This window comes from Mauremys reevesii, linkage group 3 (genome assembly GCF_016161935.1).
Source record: "Mauremys reevesii isolate NIE-2019 linkage group 3, ASM1616193v1, whole genome shotgun sequence".
Taxonomy (NCBI): Eukaryota; Metazoa; Chordata; order Testudines; family Geoemydidae; genus Mauremys; species Mauremys reevesii.
The window spans coordinates 86,665,457-86,682,131 of record NC_052625.1 but is presented as its reverse complement, the minus strand read 5'-3'; the positions used below and the strand labels follow the sequence as shown (position 1 = coordinate 86,682,131).

Here is a 16,675-nt window from a genome sequence, read left to right as displayed (position 1 = left end):
CTCCAAAGTTTGCATTGTTGAAGCATTTTCCAATAACAATCAAACCCAGGGAGTTACTCTACTGGCCACTAATTCCCAGAAGCTCCAAAGCCACTTGCTGTGAAAGAAGATGCTATTCATGATTTGCAACTGCATCTATAAAACAATGAAAAAATTGATAGTTTCCCTTTGTCTCTTCAGATGTTTTGTTCATTGCTTTCCCCAGGGAATGCACTGCCAGCGTTTTCTATTGGAGAGTGCCTCGGTTACTTTATCATTTAAGTGCCTGCTATGCTGACCTAATTTGGGTCAGCAGAAACCAGGGATTAGTCACATTTCTAAAAAAAAAAAAAAAAGTTACAAATTGCATTAAACTGTCACACAAATTTACTTTGATTGATTAGCTGCAACTATTGTTATTGAACTCTTATGAGGTTGTTCTTTAGAATGTTAAAAGACATGTGTGGGCTGTACCTTTTGCATTTTGGAGGGGTACAATAAATTGGAGAGATTAGTCCACCTTCCATTTTTCCTTAACAATTGTGTGCGCATTTGCAGCATCTTCCATCATATGTCAAAGTGGTTTAGAAACATTAATTTAGCCTCACAAGACCCTGTGAGGGAAGTAAATAGAAACTTGGACAGATGGGGCACCTGAGGTGCAGCATGGTTAAGTGGCTTGCACGTGCTCACATAATGAGTCTGGCCAAGCCAGGGATAAAATCTTACTTTCCTGACTCCCAGTCCTAATCACAAAATCACACAGATTTAACCACTACATTTTAATTTAGAGGCCTATGAATATAATATTGCTAAATCCCCAAAGTTCATTACTAGGTATATTAATGTTTTACCTCATGCTCATCTGTGTGGAATATACTAAGATTTGTTTTCTATTTTACTGAAATTGAATGGTCTCAGCTAGCGTTGCCAACCTTTCAGGATTGTCCTGGAGTCTCCAAAAAGTAAAGATTAATCTTTCATTTGAGATCATATCATGTGATGAAACCTCCAGGAATACATTTGACCAGAATTGGCAACCCTAGCCAGGGCCAGTTCCAGCGTGTTTGCAGCCCCAAGCAGCGGGGAGAGAAAGAAAAAAAGCCACGATTGGCGGCACTTTGGCAGCAGCTCTACTGCCTCCACTTCATTCTTCGGCAGCAATTTGGTGGCAGATCCTTCCCTCCGAGAGGGACTGAGGGACCTGCCGCCGAATTGCCACTGAAGACTTGGATGTGCCGCCCCTTTCCGTTGGCCGCCCCACGCACCTGCTCGCTGCGCTGGTGCCTGGAGCCGGCCCTCACCCTAGCCTCAGTTTAAGCACAGGGACGCTGTAGAGTTACTGTATCAGAACTGCATGGAAATGTTAAGTATGGAATTACCTTCGCTCAGAGCTCCCCATTCATGTGCCCACATCAAATAGGGCCATCTCAACTTCTTAAACTTATTCTACTGGCCGAAGAATAACTAATTCCATTTATGTCGTTCAAAGCTGTTTCAATCTCTCTTCCAGTTAAAATATGTGTCATTTTAAAACCAGTTACAGTCCATTTTTTTAAACCATTAGACCATTCTGTTTAACACTATCACCAGAAGCTATTTTCTTGTTAGTTTGGTAATGGGCTCAGACATCCATCTGACCTCTGCTAGGCTCCTTGGGCTTGGCTCCTTTTTGAGGGGGTGGATGGGAGTAAATAGTGGTATTTATCAGGTGCTACCAACTGGCAATGCCATATTGGAGATATTACTCACAGCAGAAATAATATGACTATTCCCCTCCTTTCTTATGTGCTTTGATGAGAGCTATCATTTAAAAGAATCACCATTGGGTATGTAGAGTTAATACCTCATTGAAATGAGTAGGACAGAGTCCACACCTCTGAGCAATTGTTTCAGGCCATCTGCAGGAAAAAAAAATCAGCTCAAATACTAGAGTAGCAAATGGCTGAGGTCCTGGCATTGCACCCGGGATGATAATATTCACATTGTACCTTTCATTGGAGGATCACAAAACACTTTAGATAAGGGTCATTCCCATTTTACAGATAACAAATAGGTTAAAGTCTTGATTTTCACAGATGCTAAGCACTCAGAACTCCAGCTCAAGTCAACAGGAGCCGCAGGCGCCTAGCATAGCTGAAAATCAGGACATTAGTGATTGGCACAAAGCCACACAAGAAGGCTGGACTAGTACACCATCTCCTGACTGCCTGTCCACAGCTGAAACAGCCAAGCAATGCTTCCTGTACCAAGCATGTAGTCATTGACACATAACGTAAACAGAAAATAAAGGTTTTTATTCAAGCAAATGTCTCACATGGAAAAGGTCATTTCCAGATTTACAGTTTCACTGCCTTTATTCGAGCTGCAGCCCTCTTGCTGACTCAGAACCCATCCCTCCCCACACCTTTAAACAACAACTACTTTTTGTTTTTTATTGGACCAACTTCTGTTGGTGAGAGACACAAGCTTTCAACTTACACAGAGCTCTTCTTCAGGTCTGGGAAACATATTCAGAGTTTCACAGCTAAATACAAGGTGGAACAGATTGCTTAGCATAAGAGTTAACACACATTTCAGGGGACCACTCAAGGTCAAATGGCATGTTAACACCCCTCCAGTCATGGGGGGGGGGCGGCGGAGGGGGGATATCGCTCAGTCCTCATCCTTAAAGGAAACCTGTGCAATACTTTCAAAGGATGAGTCTGGGAGGTTAAATTCACTGCTCTGCTAGCAGGGCCGGCTCCAGACCCCAGCGCGCCAAGCGCGTGCTTGGGGCGGCGTGCCGCGGGAGGGCGGCAGGCAGCTCCGGTGGACCTCCTGCAGGCATGTCTGCGGAGGGGCCGCTGGTCCCGCGGCTTCGGTGGAGCATCCGCAGACGTGCCTGCGGGAGGTCCACCGGAGCCATGGGACTAGCGGACCCTCCGCAGGCACGTCTGCAGGAGGTCCACCGGAGCCGCGGGACCGGCGACCGCCAGAGCGCCCCCCGTGGCGTGCCGCCCTGCTTGGGGCGGCACAATTCCTAGAGCCGCCCCTGTCTGCTAGGCACTAAAAATTATGGAGTTAAATAGAGACACTGTTGTAATAAGCCATAAATCCAATCTGTAACCCACTTATACCCGCTCCCTCCTAGCTGCCTTCTTCCCTTTCCCAGCTATGACAGGAAGGGTGTTAACAGGACTCTTCACCTTGAATGGTCCCTAGAAATGTGTTTAGCATATGTAGTTAACAATCTGTTCCACCTTATATTTAGCAGTGACTCTCTGAGTAGGTTTCTCAGACCTGAAGAGCAGCTCTGTGTAAGCTCAAAAGCTTCTCTCTCACCAGCAGAAGTTGGTCCAACAAAAGATATTACCTCACCCACCTTGTGTCTCTGATATCCTGGGACTGACACAGCTATACCACCACTGCATACATTTTTTTGTCTGATCTACACGTTGCACTGATCTTTCAGTTGCTGGTCCCTATTACTTGGGCGAGGCAGCATCTGATCTGTTTAATTAAAGACAAGAGATTAGCAAGCTAGAAAACAGTCATTACCTGCAGGTACTAAAAAAATAGCCACCTCCACAATCCTTTACTGTGATTCCTAGAAGTAGAAAGTATTATTGTGAGGATGGCACTTCCATTTCAAAAGCAGCATTAGTAGTTCCATACGACGATAGGCTTATTTGTTTCCAGAAACGTTGCTTCCAATATTTCTGGGAGCAAACAAGAAAAAAAAAGTGGCCACAGTGATTATTAAGGGACAGATTCTAATACATATACCCACATTGAATAGTACCTGTAGCTATAGAGGAAGGTGTCTCAGACCCTTATCTTGCAAACATTCATGTATTTAACTTTTGAGACTACGCACATTTACTAAGTCATGCACTTGCTTGAGTATTTTCAGGATCAACACCATAATAGCAAATTATTCAGATTACTTGGGTCACTGCATATTAAGGAACCTAAAGTTTCTTGAATAAATTCAGCTTATCAGTTCACATAGGCCCACTGTATATTTTCCTTTCAAATGCCTTTGCTCTTTTACATTTGAAAAATCTACTTATTAAGATGTTTGAGTTACAAACAATAAAGGAGTTGATGGGACTTTTGATTAGTGAATTCTGTGTTTTGAGGCCCCTTAAAGAACACAAGTCACTATTTTTGGATTCATTCCTTAGAGATGAGTCCAAGAAGCCACTCTGTCTCAAGTTGGGCATCCATAACAGAGGCCCTCGAAATCATACTGCTTATAAATATATTGGCCCAAGTTCCATGCTCAAGGGCACACAGTCAGTGACAGAGTCAGGACTAGAATCCATGTTTCCTAATTCCCAGTTCCAGAGTTATTTTTCCTAGTTTTTGTTATTTATAAAAAAAAGTTTTTCTACCAAGTTGCCTTGGCCCCCACTCTCCCACACACCCTGGTTTGCCTCCTTAGACCTCAGAAATGTCTATCTGCTCCATTGTATTTCCCACTCCCTCCCCAAACTTTGCAGAACATATCACACACTATATGCTGACAAAACTTTGCCCTCCCCACTCCAATTTTTTTCTGAAATTATACCCTGATTTCGAATCCTATTTTAGGACATCTATTGTGTTCATATTTTCAAGTACTGGAAATAATAAATGTATGTTTTTTATTTCCCAGTGTCTCGTGATTGGTTATTCACAGTTACAAAGAATTTTAACGGGGAGGGTTTAGTCTAATAGTGATCTACTTCCTATTGGGGGTTGGCGGGGGAAGATTCAATATGGGACAAGTTAGGAGGGAGGGAAACTGTTCCAAAAATCTGAAAAGTAATCAAGCACCATTCCACCTTCCTTGCTAAATCAGACCAGTCACACAAACAGACACTTTAGGATACAAAGGATGCCTGAACCCAACATAGGATTTAAAAGGCTGCCCTGGGGGAAAGGGACTACTCTGTCCAGTCATGTGCTTCATCAGGTGAAAAATATCATTGGTTCCTGGAGGCAAGTGTTTTACGTTAATAAGGGACATAGGACATCTGTTGGTCCTCACCTGCCCTCATCTTAAAGATCCAGAGGAATACCCATTTGTAGAAAAAATGTGGCAATATTCTTAGATATATAAAAAACTACTGCTCGATCTACAGTAAATCTTTTGTAAGGCTCACTAAATTCATAAACCTGAATTATCTTAATTGCTTCTGTGGGAAGGTTCCCATGTAATTGTGAGTCAATAAAGATTTATTTTCCCGTCAAACTAAAAGTGACTATGTACAGCAGATGCAATATTTGCACAATGACAAAAATCTCAGTTAAAAGAGCAATTCTCAGCTGTGGAACGATCCAGATTGAATATAGGACAATGCTCCCAACTCATCCTTGATTAGCCGGACCAGCCATTTTTGAACTATTACAAAAACATCTGGGTCCTCCAGGGAAGTAGCGAGTCTTATTAAATAAAAAAAGCTTGCAGTCTAGAAACACCAGCTAAGCAAGCTGTAGAGAGCAAACACGGGCAATGGAAACCATACAGTGACAAAGTAACTAACTCAATAAAAAGTGACTTATATAAGCCACTTATTTTCTTTACATTAGCATTATAATACTCTGGTATTATCACTAAAGGCATTCCCTCTCTAAGCTTCAACTTCCACTGGCTATGCATCAGAATTTAAGGTTACATAGTTTTCACAGTTTCAGAATAACTGCACTTGTATTTCCCCCACCATGGTCCACCAACGACATCCACTTTAGGCTTCTAGCTCCCAGGTATCACTTCTCTTGAGCGGAGACCCACATCACACTCCCTCCCCCACCCCAGACAGGGGACTTTAAGGCTGCATATCTCTCTGCTTACACTGTGAAATCCCCAGCAAGGCAAGGGTCATTGCCTGCACTTTGCTTTCTCTCAGAAGGCAAGGTTCAGATTCTGTCATGGATATTTTTAGTAGAAGTCAGGTACAGGTCACAGGCAATAAAGAAAAATTCACAGAAACCCAGACCTGTCCCTGACTTTTACTAAAAATGCCCAGGGGGTGAAGGGAGACACAAACAGAGCACTGCCAGGGCTTGCAGTTGCTTCAGCTTGAGCCTCACTCCTGTTCCTGCTCCAGCCCCAGCAGGCCACAGGTCAACTGCTCCGGGGGCCCTGGGGCTGGCCACAGGTCCAGCCCTGCCCCAGAGGTCATCCCAGAAAGTCACAGAATCCGTGACAGAATCATATCCTTAGCTATAACCTGTGTATTGCCTGCAGTTATAGGTTAACACATAGCTCCTTCTATGCAAGTACATTTATTCTTAAAGGAAAAGCATTACAGAGAAATCATTAAAAACAAACGATAAAAACCTATGATCATACTGAAAAACTTACCAGAGTTCACCCGCAACTCCAGTTCAGGGCTCTGGTGCATTTTAGTGCTTTAAAACTACTCACAAGTGGGGGGTTTCCCATGTGGTTACAAGTTCATCTGTCTTAGATCCAGAACCAAGGCTGGGCACATCAGCAGTTTCTTTCTACAGCCCAGGCCTTTGACCTTGGCCTTCTGTAACAGGTGATCAGAAGACAATGACCCTTTCCTAAGGGGGGAGTTTCAAAAGGCTGGGTTTTTGCATAACAAGAGTTGGAAAATTTTAATTAACTTGTCCCTAGGGATTCCCCAGGAAAGCTACTTAACACTCATTGTCCCAAAAGTCCATTCTTGTCTGGCACATTTTCAATACAGTCTTTTGGACTGCCAGGTCTTCCATCTGTTATATTACCTCTCTGGAGAGGTTATACACAATCCTGACCCACAATAATACATACACTTAATACAATAAGGTCTTTCAAGGATATTGCAGGAAATTACCATCTCTGTCACAGTAATATTGTACAATGGGCCCAACTGTAAAGTCGAGACTTGTTTCCACAGCAACATGAGCCAGCACTGAGTTTCAACTTCAAACTGATAGGAGATAAACACTAAACATGCTGCTTCTGCACTGAGCCAGTGCATTCAAGAGACAGGTCATCAGTGGCACGACCTGGGGCACACGGCAGCAACAACAAAGTCCACTCCAAGGAAGGAAATTAGGGCCTGCTCTGAAGCCAACTGAGTCAATGGAAAGACTCCAATAGACTTTGGATCCGGCTATTATAGAGCTGGTGTAAGTAACAAAATAGGAGTAGAATCATTTGTGTCTACATAATCTCAGTATTTCTGGTATTCAGACACCAATTATACCTTGTGATACTTGTACTTACTACAGAATCCTTCAGAATAACTACAAATGTTCTACTGAACTTGCAATATGCATTTCACATACTTCACAATAGTTCCACTCATTATAGCGAATGTACAGGATTTTATGCTATGCACACGTGTATCCAAAGAATTACAGTGTAGTTAATATACCTGTAATGTGCTCACAAACTTAATCTCACAAAAAAAAATCTAAGCCAAAAAATCCAGTTCTAAACATTCACTAATTATCAAATTTCATGGAGTTCCATCCACCCTTAAAAATACTACTTTTTGCCTGTCCTTGTTTAAATGTTCTCCCCCATCCCATTGAAAGCCGGATGAGTGGGGTATCTGTCCCTGGCTACTGCAGGAGTTGGTTGTAGGGAACTTGTGCTCCCAGTCACCAGAGGTGATGGTGGGCTTTATTCGACTTGTCCTCCAGTACGGAAGCCTTGTAGATGCTATGTTCTACCCTTTGCAACCACTATAGGTGCTAGCAGGTGGAAGAGCAACTTTCAGCCCTAAAATTTCCATCTGCTCTCCCTAGCTGAGGATAGCTCCAGCTCTGTGTAATGAAGCTATCAGTCAGGAGATTTCAATTTCAAGAACATTGCCACTTTTAGAATCTTCCCTGAATTGCTTTCAAGGAAGAACACAGGCACACAAAGATGTCAAGACACACGGAGCATGTTCAGAGCATTTTCTGATTTAATTCTCAAGTGCCCAGTCATAATCAACATAGGGTGAAGACGCCCTCAGGAAGGGGGCAGATTTGGGCAGCAATGTAAAGATGAAATCTGCTTTATCTGGCTACATTAGAATCAGTGGTATCCTAAAGAAACAGCAGCTTCCATGATGGTGGCGAGTCCACATGCTCTTCAGCCACAAATTAGTTTACATTCAGTAGTGCCCCTGGAGCATTAAATTCCTTTTGACTTTCCTATGAAAAATGCACAACATAGAAAGCTGTTTATATAGCAGTAGATAGCAATAAATAATGTGTGTCCGAGGAATATTATGTTCAGCAGTTGTCTAGTGGTATAACAATATCCAGTTCAGTATATAGTAGTGGTTGATGGTTATTTACAGTAGTCAAATCCAGTAGTCAAATAGGGGAATGTCTTTGCTTCTTCCAGAATTTAAACCAGAAATTTTAGTAAGATAGCATTTAAACAAACGTCAATTTAATATTAAGGTTTTTCCTACAGAGAATTCAGCCTCAGACTAAAATGCTTGATTAAAAACAGATCTAAGGATATCTACAGCATTTTAAAAGGCTCTGTGTAATTGCTCAGATGATTGCTCATCAATTCAATACAGCCCTAAAGATTACTCATGTCTAGTAGCATTATTAAAGGGCAACCAAACTTTCTTCTTATTGTCATGAAGAAAACTGGCTCTTATTGTGTGTGCTAATCCCTGCTACACTTGAGTAAAATCAGTGTAAGAAGAAAGCTATCAGCGAGTTTCATTTCTTTCTATGTGTAAGAGAATAATCTCTCCTTTCTCTCTCTCAGGCTATGTTGCCGAGCCAGGCAAAACTATCAATCCCCCTAGATTGTACCTCACAAATATATTTTCTTGCTTCTATCTAATGTGTCCATGCTTTGTCCACCTGTCTTAATGTGCATACTGCTTGATTTTCCAAGTGCTATTAAGACCTCATGAAGTACCTCAGCATTTGGATTCCACCTGATCTCAAGGATATACTGAGCAAGAACTTCAAATTGCTATTGAAAACCCTGAAAAGTGATCGGGACATATGGTGTCTACAATATTATGCTTGTTATTATGGGGTCAGTCACATTACAATGATTTCCACTTCAAAAATGAATTATTCACCACTGAAGATTCCCATTGCACATTCTGAAAATATTTTAAAGAAATCAGGCATTTGTGTTATTTCTGATAGGGTGAGAAAAAAGCCAGTATTTGAGACAAAAATTACAGGCTCACACAAAATTATGATTTTATAAAATGTGCATGATTAAATGGCAATCTTTGATATGATTTGTCACTCTACAAGCAGGGGCTTCTGTCCCCCCCCCCGTTCCCATAGCTATCAGCCAAATATGTGTTGCCACAGCCAGTTTCTATCAAGCAGGTTTATTCTCTTAAGTGAGTAAACAAACAGAAAACAGTCTTAACTTACTCTTTGCTCTCCCGCTTCCAGGCCACCCCTCCTAGGGTCTCTGGCATCCTGCTGCTGGCAGCTTCCTAGTTCTCATCAGCTCTGCTCCCTTCCTGGAGTACTAAACCTCAGGGCTGCCTCCCTGAGCACCTGGCCCCATACTCTAGGGACCCACCATTGGAGTTAGCTCCACTCCACCATGGTTTTCCTACCCTACGCACCACCTACCACAATCACTTTCCCCCTCTGCTTTGCCTCTAACAGTCCTTTATAGGCCCAGGTGTAGCCCAGCCCCTTTTAATTGGCTGGATTGGGCTCACTTGTTCTAACACAGCCCCATCAACTCACAGGGACCAGCTCCCCTGCGACAGTTACCAACTGTGGCTGATATGAGAAACTATGTATATATCTAACTGCTTAGGGTTAGAAGGAATTTTCTCTTGGGGCAAGTTATCCCATCACTGGATATATGCTGACATACAAGTGTGTGTGTGTTGGGGGGAGATAATCAATATCATGATTTTTTTTTTGCAGCGCAGTTTATTTCCAGGGTTTGTGTTTGGAACAGTACAGTGCCAATTCCCTGAGTACAATGGTGCCCTTTAAAAAAAGGTGGGGGGGAAGACCCACAAAGGGATAATAAATGTAATAAACTAACCCACCCATCACCCCTGCCCTGCCACAAAGACAAGGAAATGCTCACTGACTAAGATTCACTGAAGAAGTGCAAGGACAGACAGAAACATCTTGCAATGCACCCTGGGGGGTGGGGCCAGGGTTCTCGCAGACTTATAAGGGAATGAGAGAGTTTCAAGATCCATCGATCCACTGGCAAGAATGCCTTGCCACGACCTCTCACAAATGCAACCCTAAGACAAGTTGGGTGAGGCAATATCTTTTATTGCAGCAGTTCTCAAACTTTAGCAACCCGAGGACCTCCATTTTGATGTAAAAGATTTTTGCAGACCCCCAAGCCTCCCGCTCAGTTCCAGGCCCAACCCCCACCCCACCTCTTCCCTGTCTCTTTCCGCCCCCTCCTCTGAGCTTGCCCCGTCACCGCTCTTTCCCCTCTCTCCCAGCGCCTCTTGCACGCCACTGCACACTGTTCTCTGGCATGCAGGAGGCACTTGGAGGGCAGCGGAGGAGTTGAGGGAGGGACAGGGAGAAGTTGATCAGCGGGGCCTGTGGATCCTCTGGAGTACCCTCGTGGATCTCAGGGGTCTGCGAACCCCAGTTTGAGAAATGCTGTTTAATTGGACCAACTTCTGACAGCAGAAGTGCTCCAGTCAAATGTAAACATGGTGGTGCATCGAGGGTGCAGCAGGATCTAATGCAGACAGATCCCAGATCATTCAGTGGTTGAATAAGGCTGCCAATCTTTGACTGCCATGACATTTGCCATGATATAGCCAACAAAAGTCTACCACTGCTGATGGGTGTGCATGGGCAGAAGATCACTGATTGACATGTACATTAATAGCTTTACAGGATCAAATTCTGCCCTTATTCACACCTGTACAACCACAATAAAGTCAGAATTTGGTGCTCTCTAAGACATGAACACAATTACTGTTTTCCTACTGAATCTGTGAATTATGTTTAATCTACATGCAAATAATATCAATAGAAATGTAAGTTCAGGAGTAAGTTTTTTTTTTTGCCCATAAATTGCCACTTGTGGTGACAGCCTGAGAAGTGTCACAGTGATCCCCATTATGCACTTGTGTTGAATGGCTTTTAATGCTTCCACTTTAGACTACCAGCACCTTTTGCTAAACTCCCTGAGAAAACAAATCTAGTGTTCAGCAGCCTAGCTAGTTCTCATATAACAGACAGAATAAACTATTAATGCCTAAGACATTTCTTGTATTAAATAAAAATGACATTATCAATCCACTGGGTTTAAAATATGTTTCTCTCTCTCTCTCTCTCTCTCTCTCACACACACACACGATTTGAGATTTTTATGAAGGGAAAACTGAATTAGGACTAGACTGAAGATAAATTCTCCAGTTGGCCAAGTTCACTTTGTGCTGTGTAAGTGAGCTTAAAAAGGCTGAAAGTTGTTGTCCCAGGAGAATCCCCCCTGGGCAAGGGCAATCTCTGCCAATGTAAAACTGGAAGAGGTGGTTAAGTTGACCCTGTGCTGCCCATCGCAAGTGGGGAAGGAGAGTATCAGGAAAGGGAGAAGAGGAGGCATTTCTTGGAAAGAGAAATGAGTGCAGGGGCTATGGCAGAGTTGAGAATCAGAGAGCTGCTATCAACTTCTTGTTGCTCCCTACTCACTTTCTGAGCCCTAGCCTTTCACACTGAGCCCTAAACACAGAGTGGGGTATGTAGCTGTGCTGTCCCTGGGAAAGCACTGGGAAACATGCCGCTCAGAGCCCCAATTCCACCGCTGACCCCCTCTTTCTCTGTGGGAGGAGGGAGGAAAAGGGTGTAGTTTACTTCACGTGTTGGACCCTGCCAGCTCTGCTGCCCAGGGTGCAGGGGGTGAGGAAGAAGATTGTGGAGCCGTGGCACCATTCCCTCCCTGGCCCCTTGTTCAATTTGGGACCAGGAGCTTTGATCTGAGTAGCCTGAATGTGACCATGCTGGTAGGGGGGGGGGGCCTACTTTCTCTTCATGGCGACATTAAGGCTAGGGACAATTCAGACCTTTATTGTATTGTGTATATAGTGTTCCCAATTCTCTACTATGTCCATGCTGTGCTCCAACACAGTGGACAGCAGAAGCCACAAGGATCTAGTTGAGACCAACTCTCAGATCCTTGGCCACCCAGTGCTGGCAGAAGTGAGAGTAATGGAGGGGCCTACTCTAACAGAGCTTATGCTAGCAGGGCGCCCCTCCCAGGCATGCCCCTCCTCTTCCTCCTTCCACTGCGGGTGGGAAAGGGACAGCTGGCATAGGAAGCAGTGATGATGGTGAAGATTCTCCTACACAGAGGGAATTCTGCTGTGGGAATCTCCACTTGGTATAATTTCACTTTATACCACTTACACTGAGCAAGATGAACTTGATGGACTGGAGTACCCAGCCCACTGTATTTAAATGGTACAGCACAGCATGGGTCAGGGCCCATGACACCTTTCCCCCCTTCCCCTCTCCATGCACACACAATAAATATATATTTGACAAAGGAAAGAAAGCAATCACTCAAGCAGAGTCCCTATACATCACAGACAATGCATTGAAGGAAGAACTAATAATATAATATGTTTATGGAAACCGATTTCTCCCAGTGCCCCTCAAGAGAATCATCACTCATTTTAGCCTCACAAATGCTTTAACAGAAGGTAGCCTTTCCTAGTGAAGTGGGACCAATGTGCAGTGGATGTTGGAGACCTGCTGTGAATAATTAATGACGTGATTTCAGGCATTGAGTTATGCCTGGATTCCTAAAGGAACTGGTCTACTTAAGGAACCGGGCTTATTAAATGCATTTCCCAAGGAAAAAAAGCAAAATCTGTTTAATGAAACAATTTGACCAATCTGTGATATGTTTTTTCCCCCAGGTCCCTCACTGTACATTCCAAATCCATCCACCAGATAATTGAATCAAAGATGGTTATAATATCTCACTTACTAAATTACCATGCATTTTCCTAATTAGCAATTACAGCCCTCTGTTGCCACAAACGTTTACTGAGTAATACCTTTGTTCCAATGTAGGCTCTGACACAACAATAGAATGTAATAATAATACATTAAAAATGTGCTAGTGAGGCTGAATACCAAGTGCCTTGCCTAAATGAAAAAAGGGTCCCAGGCTCAAAGGCAGCTGAGGCTCTAAATACAAAATGCTGTGAGAGGGTAGGGACTAATTAATGATTATTAATTAGAATCCCAGCGTGGAAAGAAAAACATTTAAAAACCCTAAGCATGCAAGCTTTTGATAAGCTGAACTACAAATTTTGTTTTAAATGCTTCTCTGGTTTATGATGTTACTTATCTACCATGTCCAACCTCCCTGCTCTGTCTCCTGTTAAAGACAAGGGAAGATCTGACACGGACTTCACCCACAGCAGGAACAGGGCTATTCGGGAATGGAATTTTAGGGCAATTTTAAAATTCTGTGTTTGAGGGATCACTTTCACTTTGATTCTAGAATTTCATAGAATTCTAATTTAAAAAAAATCACATGAGAGTTGTTAAGTAAGTCTGACCCAGAACTCTGCTTCTTTTAAGGCTTTTAACTATGTCCAAAGACAGACTAGAGTGTTTATATATACACATGCAAGCCCATGCACATGTGTATACACTGATACCTATGCGCCCCTACAGTTTAGGGACTATATTCCCTAGGCACAGTTAAATTAGCATCAAATGGCAGAATGCTGTTCTAAGATACAGTATGTTTAAGCTCAGGACAAGACTTGAGAATACTGTTTCTCCTGACTCAGAAACGCTTCCATGTATTTCCCAATGAGTTTCACCCTCATCTGCTCAAAAACATCACAGTTCTAAGGAGTTGGCATCTGTATCAGTAGATGGGATTACCCAGCCTTATGCAAGTAAATGCTTTCTCAAAGCCAGCAGGTGACAGGAGCATATTACACCGAGTTGCCAAGCGCTCATGTTCATTATCGTCTCAGCTCCCGGTGGCTACAGGATACACGTACTGTAACTAAGTTCCAGAGCTACGGCAGAAGAGGTGGCCGCAGATTTGCAGCAACCCCTTAACCTGTGTATAATTGTGGCACATTCAAGGATTTGATGAGGACACAAAGTTCTCAAGTATTATGAGCTTTAAAGGAACTAAAATTGCTGGCTCATAAAAAAAGCAAAGCTTTTTATTTCTTTTCAGAAGCTCATATAAGTAAATGAGCTTCTGAGAAGAAAAATAACAGATAGCAAAATACATAAGAAATCTACAGTATTAGATATATTTTTAAAAAATGTATCCGGTATAAATTTTATGCTCAGCTACGTCTCCAGGCTGGAAAAACAACTTGCAAAATGAGAAAAGATCAACAAAAAAACTGCCTGGTGTGGAATATCTACTAAACCACACCCTTCCCATTCAGGCATACCTCTAACAGTAGACAAGGGAAGGAGTAGATTAGAACAGAGGGTTGTTTGCAAGCGGGAAGTCGGTAGCACAGTGATCTTGTTCTTCCTGGCCCTGAAGTTTCCCTTTCTCTGAACTTTTCATGCCCCTCATTCCCTCTACCCCAGTCACATTTTTTCCTCAATAATGTTCACAGACATTGGGCCCAGATCTTGTTTGCACTGATGTCCCTTCATATAACTCTGGCAGCGTAAAGGGACCTCCTTGAAGGGGGTGTACATTGCATTTACTCCCATTATAAAGCTCCCTTAAGCTGCAGGAGTGGTGAAAAGGAACTTTAGTGTTCATGGGAATCAGCCCCATTAATTCCTAGTATAAAAACCAAAGAAATCTCCAAACAAAAATCTGCTGTGAAGTGCTACTCTAAACCTGGACAATTACACACATTATTCAGAATAAAAACCAATAAAAGCAAACCATAGAAACCACCACCTATGATGATGTATGCACTTGTGAGAGAATATCTACAGGAACACTTACTGCGTGGCAAGCTGAGGTGTAAATCTACAGTGCTCCAGCGTGCTGTGCACTAACTGTCTGTGTGGACCCTGTTGCTGAGTCGTAGACGTTCTGTAGCGTGCGTGGATGTACTGCTGTTTCAAATGGGCACAAGGGTACTTTTAGTGAGCAGCAGCAGGGCCCTCATGGACAGTTAGTGTTCAGCACACTACAGAGCTGTAGATTTACACCCCTGCTTGCTGTATTCATGTAGACATGCCCTGATACCAAACTTACCCCAGGCCAGTAGATTGCAAATCTCTGTGCAGCAACAAAACCTTAACTCTGTTCCTGTAGTGGACTCTTTCATTCACAGGTAAAAGTTTGCCAGATAAGGCCTATATATTATATGCTTTGTTATTTTGGAATGAAGGATTTTAAGTAGTTCACAGACTATGATTATTTAACTTTTTTTTAAACCAAACATTAAAAGAATAGGTTTGTAATTGCACATGTAGATGAGCACTTCTCAACCATAACTGCTAGATAGCAACACTTTTTATTTTGAGACTATATACTTATAGGGATGGTGAGCAGCATGAGATCTGTTTTAAACTGGTGCTGTTTTTTACTCCAAAATACCCACCCTATCCTGGTGGTATCATACAGTACATTGAGAGTCCCTCAGAACACTCCCACCTTGGGTCAGACTGGGCCCCCTTTTGAGGGACTCACCAGTGTCCGCATGGCAGGGGGAAAAAAAAAAGCCCAACACATCAGCTGTAACCAGTGGACATCTTTATACAGAAATATACTGGATGTAGAAAAGTTTCAGTTAAGGAAAATTTTTTGCACATGTGTGGAGACTGGCAGCATGATTTGGCCATCAGAACCCAAATTTCTAACCAGTTAAATGTTCAGTCCAACGTCACACAGTGGCAGATTTTAATAGTATGGGGCGTGGAAATTAAGTGAACATTGCTAACATATTTGCAAATGCAATAAATTAGCTACTCCCCAAATTATTCGGATACTCATTTGCACCAACCCAGAATTAAAATCTGTTCACTCAAGGCTACAAAAATGAGGCAATACAACATCTCTAATCAGTAAGGCTATGTTTTAGTCACGGTATTTTTAGTAAAAGTCATGGACAGGTCACGGGCCATAAACAAAAATTCATGGCCCATGACCTGTCCATCATGACTTTTACTATATACCTCTGACTAAAACTTGGAGGGTGGGGAGGATTGTGGCCCAGGAGGCGTCGTGGGTGCTGGGGTGGGTGGTGGGGCTGGGGCGGGTGGTGGGGCTGGGGCAAGCTCCCTACCCAGTTCCTGGGAAGTGGGGACCCTAGCGCCACGTGCTGCCTCCGCTCCGCCCCAAGCCCCGGTTCTGCAGTTTCCATTGGCTGGGAACTGTGGCCAATGGGAACTGTGGGGGCAGTGCCTGCGGGCAGAGGCAGCACATGGAGCTAGGAGCTGAGGGAGAGGAGTTGCTGTTGCCCTTCCGGGGAGCCACTCCCCCCCCCAGCAAGCACCACCCCTCACCCCAAACCCTGGCCCTGAGCCCTCACCCCAAACTCCTGCTGATGGGGGCTGGGGGTGGGGGTGGGATACTGCTCCAGCAGTGGCCGGTGCTCCTAGCCCAGGGGCTGCCTGAGCTGCTCAGGTGGCCCCTGAGCCAGGTGCACCAGCCACTGCTGAAGTCACGGAGGTCATGGAAATCATGGAATCTGTGACTTCTGTGACCTCTGTGACAAACATGGAGCCTTACTAATCAGTAATTGGGTCTCTTTCATTCTCCACTTACAGACATCTCTTGATCTGACAAGGCATCCATGAATGATTTTCAGTCCCTGTGCCTGAA

General features: G+C 43.5%; 1 protein-coding gene across 10 annotated transcripts in view; it reads right to left on the bottom strand.

Moving 5' to 3' along the window:
- The window catches only part of RPS6KA2 (ribosomal protein S6 kinase A2), a 445,421-nt gene that overhangs the window by 165,586 nt on the left and 263,160 nt on the right, over nt 1-16,675 (bottom strand). Inside the window, exon 1 of one of the 10 annotated variants that reach the window (XM_039528711.1) lies at nt 13,254-13,308. The exons of 8 other annotated variants lie outside the window; for them this stretch is intronic. In XM_039528711.1, coding sequence (XP_039384645.1) covers nt 13,254-13,256 — 3 coding nt within the window. In that variant the 5' untranslated portion in view covers nt 13,257-13,308. Of the gene's footprint in view, nt 1-9,318; nt 9,461-13,253; nt 13,309-16,675 lie in introns of those variants that run through there. One more of the 10 variants, XM_039528714.1, reaches the window with a different exon arrangement.